This window comes from Pelmatolapia mariae, linkage group LG20 (genome assembly GCF_036321145.2).
Source record: "Pelmatolapia mariae isolate MD_Pm_ZW linkage group LG20, Pm_UMD_F_2, whole genome shotgun sequence".
NCBI lineage: Eukaryota > Metazoa > Chordata > Actinopteri > Cichliformes > Cichlidae > Pelmatolapia > Pelmatolapia mariae.
This window is the reverse complement of record NC_086244.1, coordinates 17,723,694-17,750,278: the sequence shown is the minus strand read 5'-3', so window position 1 is coordinate 17,750,278 and position 26,585 is coordinate 17,723,694. Positions and strand designations below refer to the sequence as shown.

General features: G+C 40.3%; 2 protein-coding genes across 6 annotated transcripts; both read left to right on the top strand.

Annotated features, from left to right (window-relative positions):
* The first annotated feature begins 186 nt into the window (after positions 1-186).
* si:ch211-167b20.8 (protein phosphatase 1 regulatory subunit 3A) lies at positions 187-12,589 on the top strand. 5 transcript variants are annotated; one of them, XM_063463923.1, is made up of 5 exons: positions 187-1,344; positions 4,440-4,480; positions 7,247-7,335; positions 7,667-7,693; positions 10,875-10,983. In XM_063463923.1, exons 1-4 carry the CDS (start codon positions 482-484, stop codon positions 7,691-7,693), a joined length of 1,020 nt encoding a protein of 339 aa, XP_063319993.1. In that variant the 5' UTR covers positions 187-481; the 3' UTR covers positions 10,875-10,983. The 5 variants fall into 5 exon arrangements, with proteins under 5 accessions (XP_063319993.1, XP_063319994.1, XP_063319995.1 ...); XM_063463924.1 differs by having other exon boundaries at positions 10,872-10,976; XM_063463925.1 differs by having other exon boundaries at positions 7,667-7,716; positions 10,872-10,922.
* Positions 12,590-16,922: 4,333 nt separating this feature from the next.
* On the top strand, positions 16,923-21,689 carry LOC134619171 (probable G-protein coupled receptor 173). Its single transcript, XM_063464947.1, has 2 exons — positions 16,923-17,901; positions 18,953-21,689. Exon 2 carries the CDS (start codon positions 19,120-19,122, stop codon positions 20,317-20,319), a length of 1,200 nt encoding a protein of 399 aa, XP_063321017.1. The 5' UTR covers positions 16,923-17,901; positions 18,953-19,119; the 3' UTR covers positions 20,320-21,689.
* Positions 21,690-26,585: the final 4,896 nt, after the last annotated feature.

Below are 26,585 nucleotides of genomic sequence, written 5' to 3'. Positions count from 1 at the left end.
GATTGTCTCTAAAGAGGTTTCAATAAATACGCATGCAGCCTGTCTTTCCAACGCTGGCATTTATGACATTAATATGCTATTTCCAGCAGCAGGCGCATAGCCAGGCCGAACCAAATAGAACAAGGGGGAGCCGCAGGATTATACCAACTTATCAACAAATTTAGGGCATGGAAACCCGGTAGGTCAGTGCTAAAATTAGGGGCTGGTGCTTCCACGACAGCAGCCAAACTGCCGTGCATAAAGTCATGTAAAACCAGGGGATACACTATCACAAGGGCTGGCAGTAAAGACAAGCTTTCCATGGGTGACATTTAACGCCACACGTTGACTGAAGAGGCACTGTGCGTTACGCAGCGACAGCGCTGGATCATCACTGACCACAGCTGCGCAAATCATGAGTATTTGGTAGCTCTTTAGAGACGCCATATGTAGTCTTCGGCTCCTTTGAGTGTTTACGTCTGCAAAAATAATATAAAAAAACATGTCTTTTTTGACCATACCAAGCCAAGAGGGTCTTTTTAAAACGATAAAAACAGGCAGATCAGGCGAGGACGCAGATAGTAGGTCACTCATGGACGCCGAAGATAACCAGAATGATGACGATGATGATGATGACACCGAGGACGTCCGCTTCATCCCAAGATGCTCCCCGGTGCCCAGAAAGCGAGGTGCGTCAATTTTCGATGAGACCGCTGAGTATATGCGGATCCACTTGGCGCTGTCCGCCGGGAAGAGAGTGTCATTTGCCGACACAACAGGTGGGGATTTGGTGGATGTGAAGGAATTTGTTGCCTTTGATTCGGACGATGAAGACTCTATTGCAAAGTGGGACGAAGAGGAGGCAAAGTATCGGAAGCCTGAGCGAGAGCCGATCTATCATGTGCTCCCAGAGTTTCATGCACCCATGGGTAATGCTCTGCTGCAGGCTGTGCGCACCAATAAAGTGGAGGTTGAGCAGATGTCTCCAGCTGAGAACGATCCTCTCGCCTTCACAGGGGTAATACGAGTGCTGAACATTTCCTTCCACAAAGCAGTTTATGTCAGATCGACAATGGACAATTGGGCCACTTACTTCGATCACCCAGCAGAGTATGTCCCGGGATCTCACGATGGAGAAACTGACAAGTTCTCCTTCAAGCTGTCTTTTGCGCCACCTTATACCACACATGGCTCTCGCATTGAGTTCGTTGTACGCTATGAAACCTCTGATGGTGATTACTGGGCTAATAACTCCTCTATGAACTATGTGGTAACTCTGCTCCTGACCTACGAAGATGATTCAGCTCATACAAACATCAACACACAGGAAATGAAAAGTATCCTGAAACCTCCAAAAGCTTACAGGTACATTTCCTGTCACACTTGTCAGTTAGACACCCCAGAGGACAAAGACTTAGAAGGGTATTTGTGTAATATTTTGCCCAATCTCTGCCTCCCATGCCTTTTATCCGAAACATCCACAGAATTATAAGGTCACCATCAAGCCTCAGTCAGTTTAAGGTCCTCAAAAGCTGTCCATCCTATTAATCAGAAGAGAAATGCAGATGCTCATAGACCAAAAAGGTTTTACTGCAAAAAAAGGGATAATTTCTATATTAGTTATGTAATTATAAAAAAAGATATGGATGCCACAAAGGTAGGGGCTGTGCAACAGCTACAAAACTATACCTGCTTACTAATTCACTGAGAGGTTTATGCCTGGAATGAGTATTCAGCTCAATGTAGTGGTTCTGCCCAGAGAGTGCATCTAGCCCAGAAAGAACTCAAACAGAGCAGGCTGTTCATAAGAAAAGTGGTTCGGTCTGTTGCATAATCAAAGTACAAGGACAACAGGAAAGCTACCTAGATGAGTTCACAAAGTTTCCCCATTACTAGTTTTACCTTTTACTATTACAGCCTGTAGCAAGGTACAGAAAGAGATTTTTTGGAAGAACACTCCCTGCTCAGTGTACCAATCACCCAGCGGTGTCATTCAAAATAGGAAAAGGGCAGGTGTCGTTTTCAGCCGTGGCGTTTCCCTGCACTAAAATTTACCTCTGACCTTTTCTACTGGAGTCATCAGGGGAGCAAAACCATTTCAAAGGAACGGATTGGCTCCTCTCCCTTTTGTAATTAAAGGCTGGCACACAGACCCTTTTTGCTTCATTCGCTACTCCATTAAACTCAGCTAATCCCCTGATTTACTGTAATATCAACATGAAAGTGTGTGATAAATCTCACAATGTGCAAGCTTGGGCAGCACAAGCAATAGTTGCTTGTGTTGCCCAAGCTTGTGAGGACGTGTAAAAGCAGTAAGCTGAATATAAAGTGATGTAGTTGTCATGTAGGTATCCACTGCAGCTGTTTGGAGGAAGGAAGGCACCAGATGGGTTGTTAGGGATGGATGAGTCACTGATTGAAAAGAAGTTGGTTTGGGAGCAGAATCTGTATCAATCTCCCACCATAACAGCCACTACAGGTTGATTAAGTGCTTTGAAGTCAGCTGATAATTGGATTTTTAACATATTAACAAGGCAGCCAGTAAGATGAAAGGTTATTATGGGATAAAACAAGTCTAGACATGCAAATTTCTTACATACTATTGAAATTAACTACATTTAGCCAAAACATTTCCACCTGAAGTAACAGATATCAAATATTAAACACCTGTGTGGAGTAGTGATGTCCTTTTGATTCAGTGTCATCTGCCTTGAGCACTACGAGTTGCTGAGTTTTGCTGGAGTTTTACTCGAGTTTTATTTTGTTCAGTTTGGGGCTGAATTAGTCGAGCTTTCGTCTTGACCCGAGTCAAACGGTGTCATAGCTGAAGATGCTAACAGAATCAGCTCTATTACTTTATCTACATTCATCTTTAATGTACAACACCTACCCACACAAAAAGATCAAGCACTATTTATTCTGTCAGGTTAAGATCGGGGTTTGGACTAGACACGTGACTGAGGTGTCTTCTTGGGCCAGATGAATCTCTCAGAGTTACTTCTCAAATCTTGAAAAGGAATAATGGAAAGATTAAAGGGAAATATTTTCCTTATTTTTGCTCATAACACTGTTACAATAGCCAGAGTTTTACATTTTTGGTAGTAATCCATATGAACCAAATATACGAAGCAGGTTTCAGACAGGTATAAAGGACAGACTTTTAGTCAGTATTTCTGAATTAGTTTTGGATCTGTATGATTTTTGACCCACTTGCCATTCATAATAAGCTTGGCTTAAAGAAGGACAAGCTTGAAGAGCTTGTTTTAGGTAGCGGAAGAAGCTTCACCAAGTCCCAGAATGATGGAAAGCTACTCTAGCAGAGTGCAAGAATAAAAATATGGAGCTGGAATAAATCTCTTTTAATATCTGCTTGTTTATTTTTTTCCAAAAATTCCAAAGGATTTATTTAGCTTGCTATTCATGAGGGTGTGGTGCTAGCGTTAATTTATTCAAAAACCTAAAAAACAAACAAATAAACAAACAAATAAAGTGCTTGGAGTTTCCCAAATTACCAAATTTAGGTCATCAATTCAGCAAGAATGTGTATCAAATCTTTTCTGGATTATAAATCAGCCTCTCTCAGATAAAATTGGATATGGGGAACAAACAGCTTCTGTAGCTCTTGTCACATGGTCATCACATGTCTTGACCTTTTATTTCTTTTGGCATCCTTTGCTGGACTCTTGGCAATGTTGCATCCCCCTAATCTTGAGCGAGAACAGTCTTCAGAGACCCTTTCTATTTCATGATTTTGATCACTTTTCATTAGTGTCAGATAGGCATGGATTATGCAATGAACTAATATACATTTATTCTACTTAGTTCAATTTCTTCTCCCGTAATTGCGATCACCAGAATTATATTTGATACATCAGCTTTGATACTGAATATGACTTTTAATGGATTGGCTTGTGCTTGTACTTACCATTGGTGAACAAAATTCCAATTTCTATCCTGCCGTCCTTGTTAATGAAATGCTCATCTAGTCCAGGACTGCAGGAACTATACAAAACGAGCAATATAATACAAAGAGATAGTCTGTGTTCAATGAAAAAAGGGTACCTCAACACGTTAGCAGCTTAACCGCATTAGCAATGAACAAGTGTAATTATCCAGAGCAGGTGTTGATGATGGTGCATATAAATATTTAGCATTTATAGCTCAAAATGATCTTTAAATATTAACAACACAAAAATAGTAAGGTCTGACCCACCGTATGGAATCTACTCATGCTTCAGTCAGAATAAATATGACTGCATACTCCTTCTTACACTACATATTTTTACTATGTACAATTACATTGTTTGTGTCTTGGCAGACAAAGCCTCTGTGCAGTGTTGCTTTGTGTGTGTACACAATAATAAACACATTTACATTTGCATCTAAAGTGTGCACTACTCAATGGTTTTGTCACGTCTTCATGTATTTCTTATAACCCAAATTTCTCTCATCTCTTTCAGTATGAACAATGATTCAGAGGATGAACTGGAAAAGGAAGAAGGTACAGAATGAATACATTTGTACACACTCACTAGTAAGGCAAAAATAAATAATCTAATATATGCTGTATTATTACTTGATTATATGATTTAAAGTTACAGTGGCTTGCAAAAGTATTCGGCCCCCTTGAACTTTTCCACATTTTGTGACATTACAGCCACAAACATGAATCAATTTTATTGGAATTCCACGTGAAAGACCAATACAAAGTGGTGTACATGTGAGAAGTGGAACGAAAATCATACATGATTCCAAACATTTTTTACAAATAAATAACTGAAAAGTAGGGTGTGCGTAATTATTCAGCCCCCTGAGTCAATACTTTGTAGAACCACCTTTTGCTGCAATTACAGCTGCCAGTCTTTTAGGGTATGTCTCTACCAGCTTTGCACATCTAGAGACTGAAATCCTTGCCCATTCTTCTTTGCAAAACAGCTCCAGCTCAGTCAGATTAGATGGACAGCGTTTGTGAACAGCAGTTTTCAGATCTTGCCACAGATTTTCGATTGGATTTAGATCTGGACTTTGACTGGGCCATTCTAACACATGGATATGTTTTGTTTTAAACCATTCCATTGTTGCCCTGGCTTTATGTTTAGGGTCGTTGTCCTGCTGGAAGGTGAACCTCCGCCCCAGTCTCAAGTCTTTTGCAGACTCCAAGAGGTTTTCTTCCAAGATTGCCCTGTATTTGGCTCCATCCATCTTCCCATCAACTCTGACCAGCTTCCCTGTCCCTGCTGAAGAGAAGCACCCCCAGAGCATGATGCTGCCACCACCATATTTGACAGTGGGGATGGTGTGTTCAGAGTGATGTGCAGTGTTAGTTTTCCGCCACACATAGCGTTTTGCATTTTGGCCAAAAAGTTCCATTTTGGTCTCATCTGACCAGAGCACCTTCTTCCACATGTTTGCTGTGTCCCCCACATGGCTTGTGGCAAACTGCAAACGGGACTTCTTATGGTTTTCTGTTAACAATGGCTTTCTTCTTGCCACTCTTCCATAAAGGCCAACTTTGTGCAGTGCACGACTAATAGTTGTCCTATGGACAGATTCCCCCACCTGAGCTGTAGATCTCTGCAGCTCGTCCAGAGTCACCATGGGCCTCTTGGCTGCATTTCTGATCAGCGCTCTCCTTGTTCGGCCTGTGAGTTTAGGTGGACGGCCTTGTCTTGGTAGGTTTGCAGTTGTGCCATACTCCTTCCATTTCTGAATGATGGCTTGAACAGTGCTCCGTGGGATGTTCTAAGGCTTGGTAAATCTTTTTGTAGCCTAAGCCTGCTTTAAATGTCTCCATAACTTTATCCCTGACCTGTCTGGTGTGTTCTTTGGACTTCATGGTGTCGTTGTTCCCAATATTCTCTTAGACAACCTCTGAGGCCATCACAGGGCAGTTGTGGAGCTGTTTTGCAAAGAAGAATGGGCAAGAATTTCAGTCTCTAGATGTGCAAAGCTGGTAGAGACATACCCTAAAAGACTGGCAGCTGTAATTGCAGCAAAAGGTGGTTCTACAAAGTATTGACTCAGGGGGCTGAATAATTACGCACACCCTACTTTTCAGTTATTTATTTGTAAAAAATGTTTGGAATCATGTATGATTTTCGTTCCACTTCTCACGTGTACACCACTTTGTATTAGTCTTTCACGTGGAATTCCAATAAAATTGATTCATGTTTGTGGCTGTAATGTCACAAAATGTGGAAAAGTTCAAGGGGGCCGAATACTTTTGCAAGCCACTGTATGTGGAGATTTTTTACTATACTTTTATAAAGTGCAAGGACTATTAAAATGGGTTAAAATGGATATAAGACTATCCTGTTTCATAGTGGGGATATCACAAGTTCACTCCAGCTCAGATTTGAACTGTTTATCTATATAGATTGCTTTGGCAGTTATTGCCCACATTTGGAGATATGGGTTGATAAAATGCTTACCTTCTCTTAGATAAAATAGGACTAAAGGGAAAATGCTTTCTGCTCCAAAAAAATAAAATTGAAACACTCAGCAGCAATGTCTCTTTCAAGAAATCATGACCTAGTTACTGAAGAAAAAAGCAGTTTCATGCCAGAAATCTTTTCTTTCAACAGTCTAAATCCACCAATCAATAGAAGTGTGCAGCTAGTTAACACTTGGGACACCATCAATGTTTCCATGCTGTCACAAGCATGAGACTGTTCAGTTCAGTTCAGTTATTATTTTTATTGTGCCAAATCCCAACAACAGTTGCCTCACGGCACTTATTATTGTAAGGTTAAAGCCCCGCAATAATACAGAGAAAGCACCAACAATCAGATGACTCCCTATGTGCAAACATTTGGCAGCAGTGGGAAGGAAAAACCCCCTTTTAACAGAACAAAACTGAACGAACCAGGCTCAGTGAGGGGCAGCCATCTGCTATGACTGGTTGGGTGTGAGGGGAGGAAGATTCAGAAACAGACCCTTCTACTGTGATTTTCACACGTAACGTTCTGAAGATGAGTTTCATTTAATTCCCTTAGATTATTGATTATATAAGTGGGCACACTATAATATAAATTGCACTAGAGAGCAGAGGAAAAAGTCACAAACATGTCAGTTCCTACAATTGCCACAATCCAGCTCAGTGGCAACATATATCATTATTAGGTAAATGTTCCTACCGCCAGGTAGACTTACCCAAGAGTCACAGAGGTATTTACCCAGGCTAAAATAATACATATTTTATTTTTTGTGATTAACATAACTTACTAAACACATTCTCATAACTTCTTCATCTGTTTTACAATAACAGAAGAAGCAGGGACCTCCGAGACTCGTCCGGGACTTCTCCGGCCTACGGCTGTGTGTCCCGTCATCGTAAAGCCGGAGATTGATGTAGAGGTAAGAGTAAAGTAAAAGAATGGGGATTGTAAGCCACCAGAAGGAGTACTGATTCATCCTTCAAAAGTTTAAAACAATCCGTTTTGACTGGAACTTGCTCCTATGTTGGCTCACCTGCCAAGAGAGGACACACATTCAGTAAATTACTTGTCGGATTGGTTAAAATAATCTCTATCTGCATGCAATTTTTGACAAATTCACATTTAACAGGTTAGCAGGCTAAGTGCTTTATCCCTCTAGACAAGCCATGTATCTAATAAAACATAACAAACATGTTTGATCAACTTTTGAACCTTATCACCATTGGCTTGGTTGTTTGTGTTGTTCACAGCTCATTGAAGCTTCAGCAACAACTTAGGTAACGTCTCGCTTCTCACTGCTGTATGTCAGTCTCTTTTTCAGTTTCTCATCATATCCATGACGCATGCTGTTCAAGTTTGTGCACACTTTAATTTGAATTCACATCTCTTGTACTTTTAAGTAACTCAGGACACTAATATTTTTTTTTACCCACATGTGATCACATCTAATATCCTCTATGCTTCCATTGTTTGAAACAGTACTGATGTCCACTGTTGTGCTGCAATGTATTGTCAGCTTTCTTTATGTGGAAATGTTGCTGATATTTGTGTTAGATTGCACACAGTGGTGCACAAAAAAGGAAAACTGAACCACTGTAACCATGCTGATATCTTCAAAGGAAGAGTTTACAATTTAGTTGCTTTCTTGCAGAAAGTTAGATTAAAAAATAAAATTAAATAAAGAAAATAAAGAAAATTCACAAATATAAAGAAAAGCCCAAGTATATTGTGCATTCATGTGGGATAATAATAATAAAAAAGATTTCCCCCAGTGGGAAGTCATTCATCTGAGATTGTAGTGCTCCTGTGCCTTTAAGTCTGAATATGGAACTAATATGGATGATACAAAAATTTGTTTTATTTCATTGCTTGGAGTTTTTAAACATGTTCATGACATCTTCAAGTATCTTATCATTAAAACTCGCTGGTAACTTTGTTTTGAGGTATACTTTCTGCAAATATCTAATCAGTTAATCACATAGCAGCAATTCAACTTAGGTATGTACACAAGATGGTCAAGATGTTCTGCTTAAGCATCAGAATGGGGGGGAAGCCACTCTGAATGTAGCATGGTTGTTGATGGTATTTCAGAGAACTGCTGATTTTCATGGATTTTCCAACATAACCATTTCTAGAGATTTTAGAAATTGATCAGAAAAAGAGAAACTATCCAGTGATCTGCAGTTTTCTGTAGTAACACAAATAACCACTCTTTACAACCAAGGCATGCACAAAACACCTGAATGGACAGTGCATTGAATCTTGAAGCAGATGGTCTACAGCAGCAGAAGACCGCACCAGGTGCCACATATGTCAGCTAACAATGACAGAAACAGGAAACTGAGGAAAACCTGGACAAATGTTGTCAGGTCTACTGTTGTTGTTTATGCCAAATTTTGCCATAAACAACATGAAAGCATCCTGCCTTGTATCATCAGCTCAGCTGGTGGTGATGGTCCTGCAATGGTGTGGGGGACATTGTCTTGGGTCCTTTGACACCAATTATGCATCTTTTCTACACCACAGCCACAACTGGTTTCTTGAACACAACAACGAGTTCACTGTACTGTAATAGTCAACAGATCTCAGTCCAACAGAGCACCTTTGGGATGTGGTGGAACAGCAAGATTCATGTAATGGATTTGTGATGCTATCGTGTCAATATGGATGAAAATTTCCGAGGAATGTTTCCAGCACCTTTTTGAATATATGGCATGAAGAATTAGGGTAGTTCTAAAGGCAAAAGGAGGTATACCTAATAAAGTGGTCAGTGGGTATATATTCATCTGACTTGCTGCACAATTAGCATGAAGACTGAAAACATGGCAATGGAGCAAAAATGCTTCTGTGGAAATCGATATACCAGTTTCCATAATAACTGTGTATTTTAGAAGGGAAAGTTTAATTTGTTCTGCATAACATAAAAAAAATTCTCACACTCCACCTCCTAACAGAATAACATGATAACGTGTGATCTGATATTAATATCTCACAATACTACAAAAGTGTCTGTTACGCTGTCCTGGCTCATTCTCATGTTTCACCCAGCGGTCACATGCGTGCTTTTTCCTTTTGGCAGATCATTTAAAACCCCCCACAAATAAATACAGGTGAACATCATTTCCCATCATTCCTTGTATCATACAGTAGGTTTTGAGAATCTGGGCTTTATAATTCCCAACAAACTGACACCCCAACTTTTGTATAATACATTAAAGCAGGGGTCCCCAATCCCAGTCCACGAGGGCTGGTGTCCCTGCAGGTTTTAGATCTCACCCTGGGTCAACACATCCTGAATCACATGATTAGTTCATTACCAGGCCTCTGGAGAACTTCAAGACATGTTGAGAAGATAATTTATCCATTTAAATCAGCTGTGATGGATCAAGGACACATCTAAAACCTGCAGGGACACCGGCCCTCGTGGACTGGGATTGGGGGCCCCTGCATTAAAGTTACACAAAGGCATTAAAACACTGATATCATTAGCACTCCTTTATTTGAATTGATGGTTTCCCTGAAGCTTTTTAGTCATAGATTGTTGGTCTACAAAGTGATCTTAACTGATTCATCTGCACATTTTACAAAAAATCAACACTAAAATTATTTTAAGTCAAATTGAAAACCTTCTTGGAAAGTGGAATCCATTTTTTGGATTAACTGAACAAATATTGCATTATACAAAATTATATGTGTAGATTTGATTTTTGGGAAATAGAAAAATCTAGCTACTTTCTGCTGACTAAAACCCACCTGCCCTGTCTCAGCCGTTACCGTCTTCGTATTTTATGTGTCCAGCTTTTGCATATGTTCTTCTTGGTCCTGTTTTTTTTGTCTGTCTTTTGGTTTTATATTGCAATGATTTCATCTCAATATGACCTTGGATGTTTGTCAGGGCAGCCTCATAGCAGGGGAAACTCCTTTTCCATTATTTGCTAATGACTATTTTCCTTTTTTGAATAAAATCCTGTTAAAATGTAAATAAGTATTTTTAGGCATTACATTTGGTCCAGTCCCTGCTGTTCAAACAGCCACCCTCATTTTAGTGTGTGTAAACAAGGGAAAACTTGAGGAGAAAATAATTAAGAAAATTGCACCGATCCAATTTTCTTCTCCTTTGGATTCACTTGTGCCGTGTGGAGTTCACTTAAAGGAAGGAATATTTAAACTACATTTGTTGCTTTGCCCTCCTGGGAGGGAAATTCGAGGGAAGGAGAGGGGAGGGATTTTTTTTTCCCCATGATTTAAAAAAAGATTCAAGTCCACCTCTTCATACTGCTCATGAATTGTTTGCATTTCCTCACAGCTAAAACTTCAGCATGAGTTCCTTTTCACAGAAAAGCATTAGTATGCAGTATAATGCTTTTCTTCCCTCAGCGTGCAATGTTAATGTGGAATACAAATTTTCCTCCTTTGTTTCCTAGCTATCACTGTTGTCTTGCTGTTTTACTTCAGCAGATCGCAGCTCACCCGTCTGGTCCCTTTGTCCCACCCAACCACGAGCTTCCATCTGACGATGGCACGCTGTCCGCTCACACTGTATTCCCAGGTGAACAGTTTCCTTCTATGTCTTCCGAAACCACACATCAAACTAATTCATCCTTTGTACTCTGTGCCAGCGAATCAGTACAGCCAAATAAGTCACAGCCTTTACCCAGACTCCACTGTGAATTAGGCAACCAGACGTCTGAGCAGCGCGTAGACAGTAGTCCCTCTACGCCGCCGCCTGCCTCACATCCTTTTCTGCAGCAAGACTCCAAACCCAGATCAGACATCTCCCAGACTGGCAGAGAGGAAATCCCTTTAGAAGCATCTTGCATGTGTCTTCCTGCCACAGAGACAACAACAGGAGAGGATGGAGCTGGAGAAAAACCAGCCAGTCATCCTTGCCTTGAACTCCCTGCTGAGCGTGCCTGTACTCCCAGTGTGACACAGGGCTTTGAGCGAGACGTTGCTGTGGGAATGAGTGAACCTGTTGAAGGATTATCAGAAAGTTCCAGCAGGTCTGCAGCAAATCATGAAGCCAGTACGCCTGCACTTTTGTCTCCAGTGGCTGAGACTCAGACATCTCTGAAAGCAGAAGGTGAAGCTCTACCATCATCCGAGCTTCCAGAGAACACCTCAGTGAGTACAGGTGTCACTGAGGTGAGTGAAAACGTAGCTCAGTCTGTCTCAGCCTTGGAAGAGAAGGAAGAAGCTACACATATTTCCCCCGATACGTCATTAGAGAATGAGCCAAGCACAGCGTCAGGGTTTTCCGAGCCCCAGTCTGAGCATAACAGAAACAGGAATCTTCTGCCATCTGTCATATTTCTGAGTGGAGTTGTCTCCCTCTCGATAGTGTTGCAGGAACCCACTGCCCTCTTCCTAATTGGACTAATTTTCATTTTGTGCCGTTTGTGATTTTGCCCCAAATCTTCTGTCAAGCTAAGTGCCTTTTCATGGTTTTAAAATAAGCCATCAAGCTAAGCAACATGCACACAAAGTCCTCTTGAAGTTATGCTTATTTTATGCAAAGTCAAATGGAAGGAGAAAGCAATTATGGCGATATGTTCGTACACATTGTGTTTTATATAGATATAATAATAATCACCCCATTTGTACAACATTGTGAACCAAGTATTAAAGCACAGTGTAGTATTAGAGCTGTTTTGTAAGTGATCAGTAATGACCTTTTCTTGTCATGTGGAGAGTCTCTGTTGTGTTATGTTCTAGTTTATTTAGTCACTATCACAATGCACTTTCACTGTTGTCAGTGTAGCAAAGCCTGTTGTTTAAGGACTTTGACTTTTGTGAATTTCAAGTCGTTATTGCTTCAAAAACGAAACAAAAGAACAACAGAAAGATTACCCTAGTGGTAAATATAAGAGACTTACTATAAAAATGGGATTTTGTTTACAAAATGCAAAAGAAAAACATGGTCATGTGTGTGTGTTTTTTGCCTTAATACTTAGTGAAAACAAGCCGGAAATGGTAGCCGCTTGAGTGACAGCAAAACAAGTGGAAAACTGTTCACCTCGCTGTGGCACTTTTCATTTCACAGGTCTTCCTTCTTGCTCGTAAATGCATATTAATCTTGTTGTAGTGCAGCACTTAGCTCGTAACATAATAGACAATCTCACAGACAGACGGAAGCACTGATTGATACGTTTGAAGTGGTGAAAGTTTTTGCAGTGTATTGCCATTAAACATGGTCTCATATCCTGTACCACTTTGTGTCTTTGCTTATCTGTTTTTTTCTTTTCATGCAGTCTGCAGAACAAACACGAACAACACGACAGCTTTATGCACAGTAATGACACTGCAGTGCAGAACAGATCGCATTGAAGGCACTGACACACCTTTAAAATAACATCAGAGCCTTCAGCGCCTCCACAACTCGAGCGTGTTCAGCTTTGCTTGAAGTGGAAATACACAGACAGCAACATGAGCTGCGGATAGAAGCCAAAGGTCAGGCATTGCACTGAAGTCATGGTAGCTTATAGTATACACTGGCCACTGTAAGCTGAGCTCAGTGTTTGAAGGCTGAAAATTCTCTGGAAATCTCCTCGGATGTTATATGATAAGACGGCACCTCTCGTCAGGTCTACCTCTTCTTATATTTAGGACTTAGTCTTAATATTTATCTTCATTTTTGACCAAATAAAGCTTCAATAACTTTAAACTTCTGATCCTTGGATGTTAGGCACCCTGTGGATTATATGCAGTTTACGCATTATCCTTAAAACAGAGTATTCATCCAAGCACATTTGTATTTCACAGACTTCTGCAGGGAAAATAGCAGGAGTGACTAATTTGTGTGGTGGTCACACACATGCAGGGTGGAAAACATTAAAAATTTAGGCAATCTGAAAGTTGTCCCAAGCAGGATAACTGGTGTGAATTTTATAAGACCCACCCTTTGGAATAATTACTGTTTTTTTCAGGTAGTCCATGTTAAGCTGTGATTTCAAAAGGAGATCTGCGAGCGCTGTGGCAATATTAAGAAACAGCAGATAGAAGGGCATCGTTTTCCACCCAGGGTGTGGCGTCACCCTCAGCTTGTTTGAACAGAGGTATTTCATCACGAGAAGCAATTGCAACAGCAGGAGTACCAGCTTTTATTTAAATATTGTCTGTGACAGTGAAATCCTCCAAGACAAGACAAATCGGATTTTCCATAATACCCCTCCTTTAACTTGTCATTGTACTCCTCCAAGCGTGGCCTGTGAATGTTTATTGGTTTTATCAGGTCCATCACAGTTATCATTTCACACATATTTGCCCGTTTAGTCCTTTTTTTATTTTTTTATTCAGACATTTCCATTTCCCAGATCCACAGATTTTGTTAAACCCCCTCAAAACATTTATTAAATGGAGGATAAAAACAAATGAAAAGAAATACTTCGATGTTCAGTATTGTGCACATGTTTGTTATGCACTTATTTTTAGGCTGTAAGCCTAAAGCTGTGAGCCTCTAATATATAGTTGTCATTATTATTGACTGTTGTCCTTCAGAAGGCTTTTTAATATCATGCATCAGTGTTGTGAAAACATTTGAGCTCTTTTCAACCAAAGTATCCATGATCCTAACACTTATAATAACCGTATTTCATGTCACCTCTGTTTAATATCAAAGAAAGGTAATATGCCTCATTAAATGGATACAAAAATTATAATTTATCATTTTCATTTGGTTTGCTTTGGTTTACTTGTACACTGGTGTTCAAAGACCCAGAACTTTATTCTGTAACAGATGATGGCATCTTATGGCATCTGCCATTGCCAGAAAGAAACAGAAGGCCTTTTGTGACCTTCAGGGTGCCATAATGTTTTATGTTTGGAAACACAAACTATCAGTTAAATATCTAACCTCAGCATTGTGCTGCTGTCAATGTTCAACTAAGCACTGTTTGTGCCTGGTGAACATTTTATTCTGTTTATATGTTTGAAATGACAAACTGAAGCTTCTGATTACATTCATCTACATGCTGCGTTAGATTAAAGCTCATTATAATATTAGCTAATATAGGAATAATTTAATTCATATTTTATTTTAGCTGATGCACTTTTCTTTAAACACTGGGGTATTTCACATGGTTTTAACCTGTTGCTTTTGTTTGTTTTGTAATACAACTAAATAAAGTAATATAAATTAAAGGTTTTATGTCAAAAATATTTGACATGTATTTTACATTTAGCATAATCAGCTTACATAGTTTGGCTGGTTAGCGTGTTACCATTTTCAAAGGGCAGTTGATTTCACAATAAAATCTGGGACACTCATTGTGAGTCTAAAAACTCAAATTATTGTATTAATTATAATCAAATTATTTATTTGTATATTTATATTCAAACAGTAGTGCTAAAAAGGTCCTAAAGACAGAAAATTAGATTTCATTGAATAACATGTAAAACTCATTTTAAAACTTAAACCTAAGTTGCTCATCATTACCATGAATGATGTAGAAACAAAAAAGCAGAATATACATTAGTAAAACTAACTAACATGTCAAACTGTGCGTCCCAGAGTGAGAACTCTTCTTAATAATAAAAAATAAATAAATACTGATGAAACATGTTTTTTTTTCCAGCTGTAGTCGAGCATATATTTTTAACTGCAGATATTTCGTAAACAGAGGTGTGTCCAGAAGGGGGTATGGGGTGGCATCAGCTATGACTGAAACTTCAGTTTAAAACCTTTCTCAGACATTTGAGTTAGTAAGTTGAACTTTTGCGATACCTGACTCAAAATTTTGACATAACAGACAAAATTTTAACTCATGAGTGGCAATTTCAAGCTTCCATACAATAGAGCATGATTTTCAGCTCCTAAAAATAAAACTCGAGGCGCAAACAACCAGAAACCGCAGTAAAAGCCTGCCAGATCCAGGAGGATATGTTGCATTAGGTGATATTCATGGATTCTGTACTTCAGACAGTTCTTGACTGGAAATTATTTTCATCAATTATTAAAACAGTCCTTGTATTTAAAATTATGATAGTTTGTCTAATTACTTTTGGTCCATTGTAAATGGAGGAAAATGCATTAAAATGGCTTTAATTACTAAACAGTTAACAGGGATGTGAGGGGCGGGACCATGGGGTGGATGAGCTGAAATATAATTAGCCTTGAAACATAGTACTAGTTACTGCTAATCTTACATGACCACTGGATGAGCGCATGGATAGGAACAGTAGAAATGTAACTAAATTCATTTCCTCAAGTACTTTACTAAGGTATAGGTTTAATGTAAAGTATTAAATCTTTAGTTTATAATTATTCTGTAGATTAACTGCATTATTATAGATCAACCTACCCTGCAATATATAAGTACTGAAAATAATCAACAGCTGGAACATTAAAGAGAAATATATGTTACACACATACATGGATCAATAATAGTGATCATAGTAAGTATGCTTACTTTAGCCTACTCACTATTTAGAATATATTTCAAATATATTTTGATTAAACAGCTTGCATGTTATAACCTACTTAAGTAGGATTGCAGCATTTATTTAATAAAAAGTCTAAAGTCTTTTTCCCCCACTTTCTTGTGCAGCATCATGTGTCACATAACACAGTCTTGTTCATTCACATATTGTACACCTACCAGCACCTTTACTTATTAATATCTCAGAAATATTACTGTCAGCAAGGGTGTCCTTTTATATTTATATTTATTTTTATTTTTATTTTTATATTTATATTTATATTTATATTTATATTTATATTTATATTTATATTTATATTTATATTTATATTTCTTCACATATCACCCTGGAAGCTAATGCAATACTTTGATTGACTCCTTGAATTAAAGCTGAAAGTCTGCACTTCAAATGACACTTTATGACCTAGCAATATACATAAAAAAAAAACACCCAGCTCGCCCCTGCGGGTGGTTTATCCTTCAAGCTGGTGTTGTCCACAGCGTGTTTTCACCCCACATGGCAGATGGTTGTCCCTCCCTGAGTCTGGTTCTGCTGGAGGTTTCTTCTTATTAAAAGGGAGTTTTTCCTTCCCACTGTTGCCAAAGTGCTTGCTCAAAGGGGGTCATATGATTGCTGGAGTTTCATCTGTTTATTTTGTATTATTGTAGGGTTTTTGCCTTACAATATAAGGCACCTCGAATCAATTGTGTGTGCTTGTTCTGGTGATGTTTTTAGGTTCTTGCAGAACTTCAAATGAGATGTTTTTTCACTTTCAAAAAGGAGGCCCAATATTCTTCCAGAGCCCCCAGAATTCCTTGGACCCCGTCAGGCCCATGTGGTCCAGTCAACCCAGTTTGTCACCGAGGACAGGAGCACCAGTGTAAGACGTAGCTAGTTGACAGGTGGAGCTCCTCAGTGCACCCATACTGGACGAAACTGGCGCGTCATTCAGAGAACATCACTTTCAAGTTATAAGGCCCACAGTACCGCACAGGTCCGCCTCTCTCTCCCTCCCTCCCTGCCGCCCTCCCCCTCTCTCTCTCCCTCCCGCTCTCTCTCTCTCCGAATAAAACCGACGGTTTCCGCGAATGTGCGAGCTGCCTCCTTGCAAGCAGCCATAATTGGGATTATTCAGGAATAATTCGCCTAATCCAGCCGTGCTGTTTTTGTTTTTATTTTTCCTATTTTTTCATTTGAATTGCGATGTGAAGCCCTCTGTGCCGTCGCTGGATTTGTCCAAAAATCATGTATTTGTTCTGTCACGGAGGCTTTTATTTTGGACCATTAAGATGTAGTCCACCTTCGCTGGACAGCAAAACAAAGACTGCATAATAACAGTTCAGGGTAAATACATCGCCTTTTACGCCGAAAGATGGGGAAAAGAGACGTATCGCGGCTGTTGTCTGTGTGGACTAATTGTCCTGGTGCCACTAGTCAATATAAATGCCAAGACGATTCATTTAGGGGATGCGCGATCTTTTTTTCCTCTCTAACGTTTGTGGGTGGGTTATTATAAGCATTGAAAATCTGACATCATTTGGATATATGAACAGAGCAAGATATGTTATTTTTCCACCGCGTGTGTTTCTAGGCTTCTGGAAACCCATCCTCGACGTGATGCAACATAAAATCTGTTTTCTCGGATGATATTCAGACACCAAATGAGCACCTTCTTCTCCATGAAAATGTAAAAGGGTGGCGGTGGATTTTTTTTGTGTGTGTGTGTGTGTGTGAGTGTTTTTTTGTATGCATATCTTTTAAATGTGGCTTTACATCAGTCCTCATCCTGGATTTTTTTTTTTTGATCAGCTGTTGATTATTAGGTAGCCTCTGCCCGTCTTATGTTGATTAAATGTTGCTCAGTTCGCTTTCCTCGCGATGGATTTATGCATAACAGGTGTTGTTTGAGCCTGAGATCACACAGCAAGACCATGCAGCTTTATTATGTGCTTTTCTCTCCATTTAACGAACACTGAAGCAAAGCGACTGGGATCCCTTTTTTTGTTTTTTTTGCTTTTTTCTTTTTTACCGTGAGGAAAGAAAGGATGCAAAAATGAGGGGATGAAAGGTAGGTTATTATCTCTCTCTCCCTCTCTTTCCATCTCTTTATCTCTCTCTCTCTCAGTCAAACACACACATACACCCACACATACACAATAAAAAAAAATGATGGTGATTTTGACACCTGTTCATGTGTTTTTCACTCCACCCTGTGTTTCAGGCCTAGCTGCCATGGCAGCCATTTAATCAGGTGAAATGATATTTGTCAAGGTGGCAGAGAGCTGCTATGATTGAAAAAAGAATAAAGAAAAGAAAACAAGCTTACAGTTATGGCAAATCGTATTGGGTGCCATGGCCTACATAGACAAGGCCCACCCATACAAGCAGCACGACTGAGTATTGTTATCATCCTCTACCCACAAATGAGTTTGCAGGTCTCAGATTTGGTTTATATTTGATTTTTCATTCCCAGAATAAGGTTTACGTTTCCTTGCTTCAACACTGATGTCTGGCCGTGGTGATGGCAACAGTGGTTTTATCACCCTGTTGAGTAACATAACACATTTCACACACACACACACACACACAGGCCTTCGGTAAAAACCCAAATGGCTCCGTGCTCTGCCATTATATTTGTTATGTGCTTTGAATGATACAGATTACACCCTCTGCTCTTTAACCGACTGTCACGCATACACGCATGCAGAGAGAAAGCAGAAAATGTTCTTTGCTCATTTACAACATCCCTGTTTGTTGGACATGCCCAGTGTCGGTTGTACTGTGTCTGCTCCAGCCCACCCCCCACCGTACACCCCCGTGCATTCACTCAAACACCCACACTTGCACAAAGTATGTGAGCTGTTGTATCTTAGCAACGAGCAAGGTAATTACTGAGAGAGCCAAGGAGCTGGCATGCTGTAGAGCTGCTGATCTGATCCCAGCCTTAGAGAAACAGGAAGGCAGATATTTCCACTGTGTTGCCCAACACAGCACTTCTATATTCATTCTGTTTAAATGTAAGCTTTGCTTCAATTTAGTGGCGAGCGTGTTCGACCTAACGAGCAGGTCAGACATGCTGTTTTTCATTCCTCAATATGTGTGTGTGTCTCTGTTCGCAGGTGGCGAGGTTGTGGACAAAGAGGAAAGATGATTCTGTCTTGTAGAAAAGATCCTTACGGCCTCTCCTTGTAAAGACGAGAGAGCCGTGGGAGACGACGGCTGTAGGAGGATCTGTACTGTTTTTAAAGGGGCCCAAACCAGGCAGGCTCTTGTGGAAGGGGAAAGAATGGCTAACCAGAGCTTTGCCATCGACGGCCCTGGCAGTTTGCTGGCTGTGCTGGCCTCTCAGAGTGGACTAGCAAGGGGCGGCAGCAGCAGTGACAGCAGCAACAACAATGGAGGAATCTCTGCCACAGATGTGTCTGCCTACTTTAAGCTGGTCTTCTTGGGGTTGATCATCTGTGTCAGTCTTGTAGGCAACCTCTTGGTCTCCCTGCTGGTCCTGCGAGACAGGACGCTTCACAAGGCTCCCTATTTCTTTCTTCTGGACCTGTGCCTGGCCGATGCAGTTCGCTCTGCTGCCTGCTTCCCCTTCGTGCTGGTTTCCGTCCACAACAGCTCGGCCTGGACTTACAGTGCCTTGAGTTGTAAAGTTGTGGCTTTTATGGCTGTGCTGTTTTGTTTTCACGCTGCCTTCATGCTGTTTTGTGTGGCTGTCACTCGCTACCTTGCCATTGCCCACCACCGATTTTACGCCAAACGCATGACCATCTGGACCTGTGCCGCCATCATATGCATGGTGTGGACTCTGGCAGTCGCCATGGCGTTCCCACCCGTCTTTGACGTTGGGACTTATAAGTTCATTCGTGATGAGGATCAGTGCATTTTTGAACACCGCTACCTGAAGACCAACGACACCCTGGGTTTCATGCTCATGCTGGCTGTGGTGGTCCTGGCTACTCACGGCTTCTACGCCAAGCTGCTGCTGTTTGAATACAGGCACCGCAAGATGAAACCTGTCCAGCTGGTGCCCGCTATCAGCCAGAACTGGACCTTCCACGGTCCCGGGGCCACAGGTCAAGCTGCAGCTAACTGGATCGCAGGGTTCGGTCGTGGTCCCATGCCACCTACTCTGTTGGGCATCAGGCAAAATTTACACAATCAGCACCGGCGGCTGCTCGGGATGGAGGAGGTGCGATCAGAGAGGAGGCTGGGCAGGATGTTCTACACCATCACCCTGCTCTTCCTGGTCCTCTGGGCACCGTACATCGTGGCGTGCTTCTGGAGGGTGTTCGTAAAGTCCTGCACCATCCCTCATAGGTACCTTTCCATCACAGTGTGGATGAGCTTCGCCCAGGCCGGAGTGAACCCCATCTTCTGCCTCCTGCTGAACGAGGACCTGAGGAAAGTGCTGAGAGCTCATCTGCCTACTTACTGGAGGACTAAACAACACCTGCCCCAGGATGAGGCCTACTGCATCATGTGAGATTAAAATGAGCCTAAAGAGGGGGATGTTTCACGTTTTAAGGGGGAATTTGGAGAGCAGAAGGGTTGCAGTGCACCTTGCTTAAGTGTCAGTGTCTGTTTTGTTGTTTTGCGCAACAAAATCCAAATTTTGCTAACAAATGCAGGCACAGTGCCGATATCGGAAGAATGTTTATATGTGAAAAAATGTGTGAGTTGCAAAGGCTTGGATAGGGCAGTAGAAACGCCCTGGTAACACTTTAAGGGTTTCTACCGCTGATGACGGACTGTATAATTAATAAATTGGAAAGATCACAACAATCACCGCTCCAGCTAAGTGTGTCAGATGCCATTTTAAAATAACGTTGCCTTATTTCAGAGGGACACGCCCCAGAGCTTTCAGCTGAGAATGCGTTTCTGTGTCACATAAGGCACAAAACAGACAGAGAGAGGCTTGAAATCCTTGAAGAAATGTGCCGTGGACTGTGAATAGAAAGTGTTGATCAGAGCGTTACTAACTCTGAAACACATCAAGGAACTCAAAGGGTCTAAATGGATTGATAGACCACCCTGGACGCCTTTTCATGTAATTCAAAAGAGACTGCAGAATATCAAGTGGACTCAATAACCTTGGATACATTTAAATAGCTGTTGTGATCCCAGAAGCCCCTAACATGCTTGATTTTTTTGGACTTGATTTAGGGCGTGTCAGGTTTCTTTGTATCATAAAAAAAATTGCCTGTTTTCCTTTATTTGTAAACAATACATGTTAAGCAGATGACACTATTTTGAAATATGACTTGATTTCATATTGTATAGACCGTACAGGAATCTATATTCCTGTTTGTGTGTTTTTATAGAGCATTTGTGTGTATGTGTGTGAAAAAGAAAAAAAAAAGGCAGAAAGAAAAAAAAATGCAGAGGGAAGTGGAAGGAGACAGAAAGAAATAATGATGATAGAAAAGGTTCCAGTAACACTGAGTCAATATGAAAGCAGCCTCATCTTGTGGTCTCAAAATCATGGAAAATTGAGCAATCTCATCATATGGAAATTTATCCTTCAAATGGATTTTTAAGCTGGATTTTTAATGCTAATGTGCAAGCAATTGTGAAATACAGATGGATAATGAAAAAAGGGAGACAGAATAATTAGAAAACAACAGTTGTACATTGAAAACAGGCCACAGGATTTAATGACTTGAATGATGATGTATATTACGTTATTTGGAAAAAAAAAAAACATTAGGAAGTGTACATTTATTTGCAAATGATGATCTTGGGAATGTTTTAAAGTGCTGTTTTGCTCTCACCAGAATACAAAAAAAAAGAGAAAATGAAGTGGCACTTAATTTGAATGAAACGTGAATGTTACCGGGCCATCTTATCTCTCCCCCCCCCCCCCCCCCCCCCACCCCCCACCCCCGAACATTAAAGCCAGCACTTGAGTGTCTGGATCACAGTATGTTCAAAATCCAAACATCTTCAGGTTGTATACGACCCCTAATTTGTGTGGTGTATGAAAACTGGCTTAGACTACAATAAATTGTCTCTCCAAATTACAATTCATGTGACACAAATGTCTGACCTACAATATGTTAGGCATAGATATACACGTGCAGTCAATTCTTTTTTAAATGTGGACACTTGCACAGCATACTGTACTAAGCATGCATTCCACTGCATTTCATAGATTCAAAACTGGGGATTACAACTTGTACAGATGTTGTTATGGAAAGAAAAAGTGAAAAGTGAACAGAGGTCCATAATTTTTACGTCTGGCATTCCCTCGCAAGATGATATTCTGTAACTGTACAGTTTAACTGAGTTGGTTCTTTTGCCCACTCATCAATAAAGACTCTACTTTTGATGCATTCTGATTTATGACCTGTCTCGATTGCGACACGGGCCCAGTGGACAGCACTTTACACAAAATAGGCCACTTAACAATTTGTGCAGCACAAATTGCACCCTGTGTCCATTGTTGTTCTCGAACACATACAAAAAAGCTGAATTTATGACACATCGGTCTATCATTGTACACTTCACTGGATGAAATGAAAAAGTCATCCCCTCCACTGAGCACTGATCAACAACCACTATACAGTCAAAAAACTTTGTGATTTTCTTCTCCAGTAGCATTTCAGACCTGTGGAGACAGGTGTCACAAAAAAAAGAACTGAAAACATAAAATATATGGACAAAAGTACCAGCCCACCTACACGTCACACCTGCAGGAGCTTCTCAGCCATGAAAACCAAAAACCATGAAGCTCCTGGTCCACAGTTTTAATGCCAGAGAGGGTTTGTAACTCTAAATGGGACTGAAAACACCTGATAGGCCCATACAGTGTATCAGTGAATTATGATGTGTATGTGGAGCTTCATAAAAAGGCAACTTAAATGCTCATTTCCACCTCCATATGTTTATTCAAAGCCTCTTCTGGAGAAGCTTTGGATGATTCAGTGTTAGAAATAATCCCTATTTATCTTATACTTGGTTCATCATCTTGGTGACATCACAGAGAGCCAAAGGTAGCAGAAATGTAAGAAAGAGAGCATTTAGATCAGTTGAAGTCTGAGCTTTTGGATCACAGACATTACTTGCAAATATGCTACCCTATCCTTGATGCTAATATGAGCGTCTTCTATTGTAACAGTGCATACATGCAGAAAATAAGGAAAATCCTAACTGGCCTTTTTGAATATAATGAAACATTCCTGCAATAAAACCAAAGGTCACATTATGCAACTCTAGGATGTTCATAAGGTCACAATAAACTGTTGTTTATACCAGACGAAGCTAATCTTTAAGGTTCAAAGTGTGCTCAACTGAATGAATGAAATGGATCCATTTGAAAGTGGAATACTGTGTTATTTTCTTTTTTTAAATGTTAAAAAAGTCTCACTTCTCAAGACGAAACAGCAAAAAAATCTGACAAATAAAGCATAAATATACTAATGGTCATGCACAGGAGTAACCTCTGGAGATGATGGGTTGCAGTAATTTCATAATCATTAGTATTTCTGTATTGGTTAGATTGTACGGTGTATTCTAAAAGATAACAATTAATACAGCAGGAAACTGAAAAAACGACCACTGTATAAATTATGTAAATTAAAAGTAGCTTTTTCTTTCTGCTACCCTTTTCAAGTGGCAGCTGTTGAATCTTTTGTGCAAACTGCAGAAAGGGTTTTAAGGGGTATCTAATCCCTCAAAAGACCAGAAAAACACATTTTATATTTTAAAATAGGCAGAATTAGTGCTCATGCTAAGATATTTGGATCAATATCTCTACAAGTATCAGGATCTTAAACGAATAGTAGACATATGATCATAGAGAATAATTTTGGATATACAGTCAGGTCCATAAATATTGGGACATCGACACAATTCTAACATTTTTGGCTCTATACACAACCACAATGGATTCCAAATGAAACGAACAAGATGTGCTTTAACTGCAGACTGCCAGCTTTTATTTGAGGGTTTTTACATCCAAATCAGGTGAACAGTATAGGAATTATGACAGTTTGTATATGTGCCTCCCACTTCTTAAGGGACCAAAAGTAATGGGACAATTGGCTTCTCAGCTGTTCCATGGCCAGGTGTGTGTTATTCCCTCATTACCCCAATTACAATGAACAAATAAAAGGTCCAGAGTTCATTTCAAGTGTGCTGTTTGCTTTTTGAACCTGTTGCTGTCAACTGCCAGGATGAGATCCAAAGAGCTGTCACTACCAGTGAAGCAAGCCATCATTAGGCTGAAAAAAACAAAACAAACCCATCAGAGAGATTGCAAAAACATCAGGCGTGGCCAAAACAACTGTTTAGAACATTCCCAAAAAGAAGGAACGCACTGGTGAGCTCAGCAACACCAAAAGACTAGGAAGACCACGGAACACAACTGTGGTGGATGACCAAAGAATCCTTTCCCTGGTGAAGAAAACAGCCTTCACAACAGTTGGCCAGATCAAGAACACTCTCTAGGAGGCAGGTGTATGTGCTTCAGAGTCAACAATCAAGAGAAGACTCCACCAGTGTGAATACAGAGGGTTCACCACAAGATGTAAACCCTTGGTGAGCCCCAAAAACAGGCAGGCCAGATTAGAGTTTGCCAAACGACATCTGAAAAAGCCGTCGCAGTTCTGGAACAACATCCTATGGACAGATGAGACCAACATCAACTTGTACCAGAGTGATGGGAAGAGAAGAGTATGGAGAAGGAAAGGAACTGCTCATGATCCTAAGCATACCACCTCATCAGTGAAGCATTGGGGTGGAAGTGTCATGGCGTGGGCATGTATGGCTGCCAGTGGAACTGGTTCTCTTGTATTTATTGATGATGTGACTGCTGACAAAAGCAGCACAATGAATTCTGAAGTGTTTCGGGCAATATTATCTGCTCATATTCAGACAAATGCTTCAAAACTCATTGGACGGCGCTTCACAGTGCAGGTGGACAACAACCCAAAGCATACTGCAAAAGCAACCAAAGAGTTTTTGAAGGGAAAGAAGTGGACTGTTTTGCAATGGCCAAGTCAATCACCTGACCTGAATCCGATTGAGCATGTATTTCACTTGCTGAAGACAAAACTGAAGGGAAAATGCCCCAAGAACAAGCAGGAACTGAAGACTGTTGCAGTAGAGGCCTGGCAGAGCATCACCAGGGATGAAACCCGGCGTCTGGTGATGTCTATGTGTTCCAGACTTCAGGCTGTGATTGACTGTAAAGGATTTGCAACCAAGTATTAAAAAATGAATGTTTGATTTATGGTTCTTATTCTGTCCCATTACTTTTGGTCCCTCAAGAAGTGGGAGGCACATTTGCAAACTGTTGTAATTCCTACACCGTTCACCTGATTTGGATGTAAATACCCTCAAATAAAAGCTGACACTCTGCAGTTAAAGCATGTCTTGTTCGTTTCATTTGGAATCCATTGTGGTGGTGTATGGAGCCAAAAATGTTAGAATTGTGTCGATGTCCCAATATTTATGGACCTGACTGTACTTTAGGGTTAACATCTCTGCAGGATAAGAAACATTAATGTAGTGTAAAAAAAAAAAACCCCAGCTCATACAGATTCCACATGTACAACAAGCCTTATGCAACAGCAGTGCTTCTGACACGTTAAAAGAAAATGGATGGCTTGGAAGAAAAATACTTCATTGTTGTAATTAGGACATGATTGAAATCCAGTCACTGTGTGGTTATGTAATGTCTTGATAAACAATTAGCCTATATTTTAAATTTGAATGAGAGATAATTTCCTTTGTCTTAATTGCTGTGCTCAAGCTGATGAAAAGGATGTTTCTATAGTGAGCAGCATCAATTGTGTGAACGCCCTCTAAATAGTTCAGGTTTAACAGGTTGCATCCAACTGTGCCTCTCTGTCTCCCCAGAACTGATGCTGAAGATTCATCTAAGCGCTTATTTTTAGTTTTCTTCCCACTTCTCTCCAAGATTCACAACAACATAGGCGGTATTACTCATTTGTGAAAGCTCACCCCCGCCCGCTGTACGTTCTGAGGATGCAGAGTGCTGCATAGGCCTTGTTGCACTGTCCCATCAGAAAACGTGGTCACGCGAGTGAAGTTTTGTGTTGACCTCATAGACAATTCTCTTCTTTTTGCTTGTTTGTTTTTGATCAGCACCTATCATGGCTGCTTCAAACAAAGCTGGCGTCCTTCCTTGCAGTGTATCCAAACTTGCATGTCACAAACTCCTTACCAACCTTGAGAAGAATGTAATCGAGTGTGAAAGTGCTGTGCTGGAAATTTTGAAACTACAGGTTCCTTCGAACGCTGTGCTTTTCAATTACTTTAATTCAATCTCTTTTTCACTAGGTAATTTCTTTCTTTACTCTGCACTGTGTACAGACTGCAATGCAAACTGCAGTCACAATTTGTGAGCGCAGTGATTTCCAATGCAGGGGTATGCAGTCATTATTAATATTATTTTTTCTAATATAGTTCTTTTTACTGCAAATTCTATAATATTTTCACCCATTTAAATTTTAGAAACATTATCTAAATTAAAATAAAAGTAAATTATGTTTAGTTAAACTAGCCACACAAAAATAATCAACAAGCGTGACGCCACCATGGCCAGTGAGGCTAGTCTAGCCAGTCCTCTGGCCACCTCACACGACCAACAGTGAAGGCCTGTAAGTGTTGCTACACTTCCTCAGAGAGGACGAGTTAACTCCACTAAACACTGTTTTCAGTGGAGCTTAAATATTATGAGTCTTCATGGTGTACATTTAAAGAGGGCGAAATTATTCTTTAATC

Excerpts from the sequence above, each read along its gene's own strand:
- si:ch211-167b20.8 (XM_063463921.1), top strand. The coding sequence starts at position 482 with ATGTCTTTTTTGACCATACCAAGCCAAGAGGGTCTTTTTAAAACGATA. Across the intron at positions 1,345-4,439 it reads AAACCTCCAAAAGCTTACAG|TATGAACAATGATTCAGAGG; the intron begins GTACATTTCCTG and ends CATCTCTTTCAG. Across the intron at positions 7,336-10,871 it reads AGCCGGAGATTGATGTAGAG|CAGATCGCAGCTCACCCGTC; the intron begins GTAAGAGTAAAG and ends GTTTTACTTCAG.
- LOC134619171 (XM_063464947.1), top strand. The coding sequence starts at position 19,120 with ATGGCTAACCAGAGCTTTGCCATCGACGGCCCTGGCAGTTTGCTGGCT.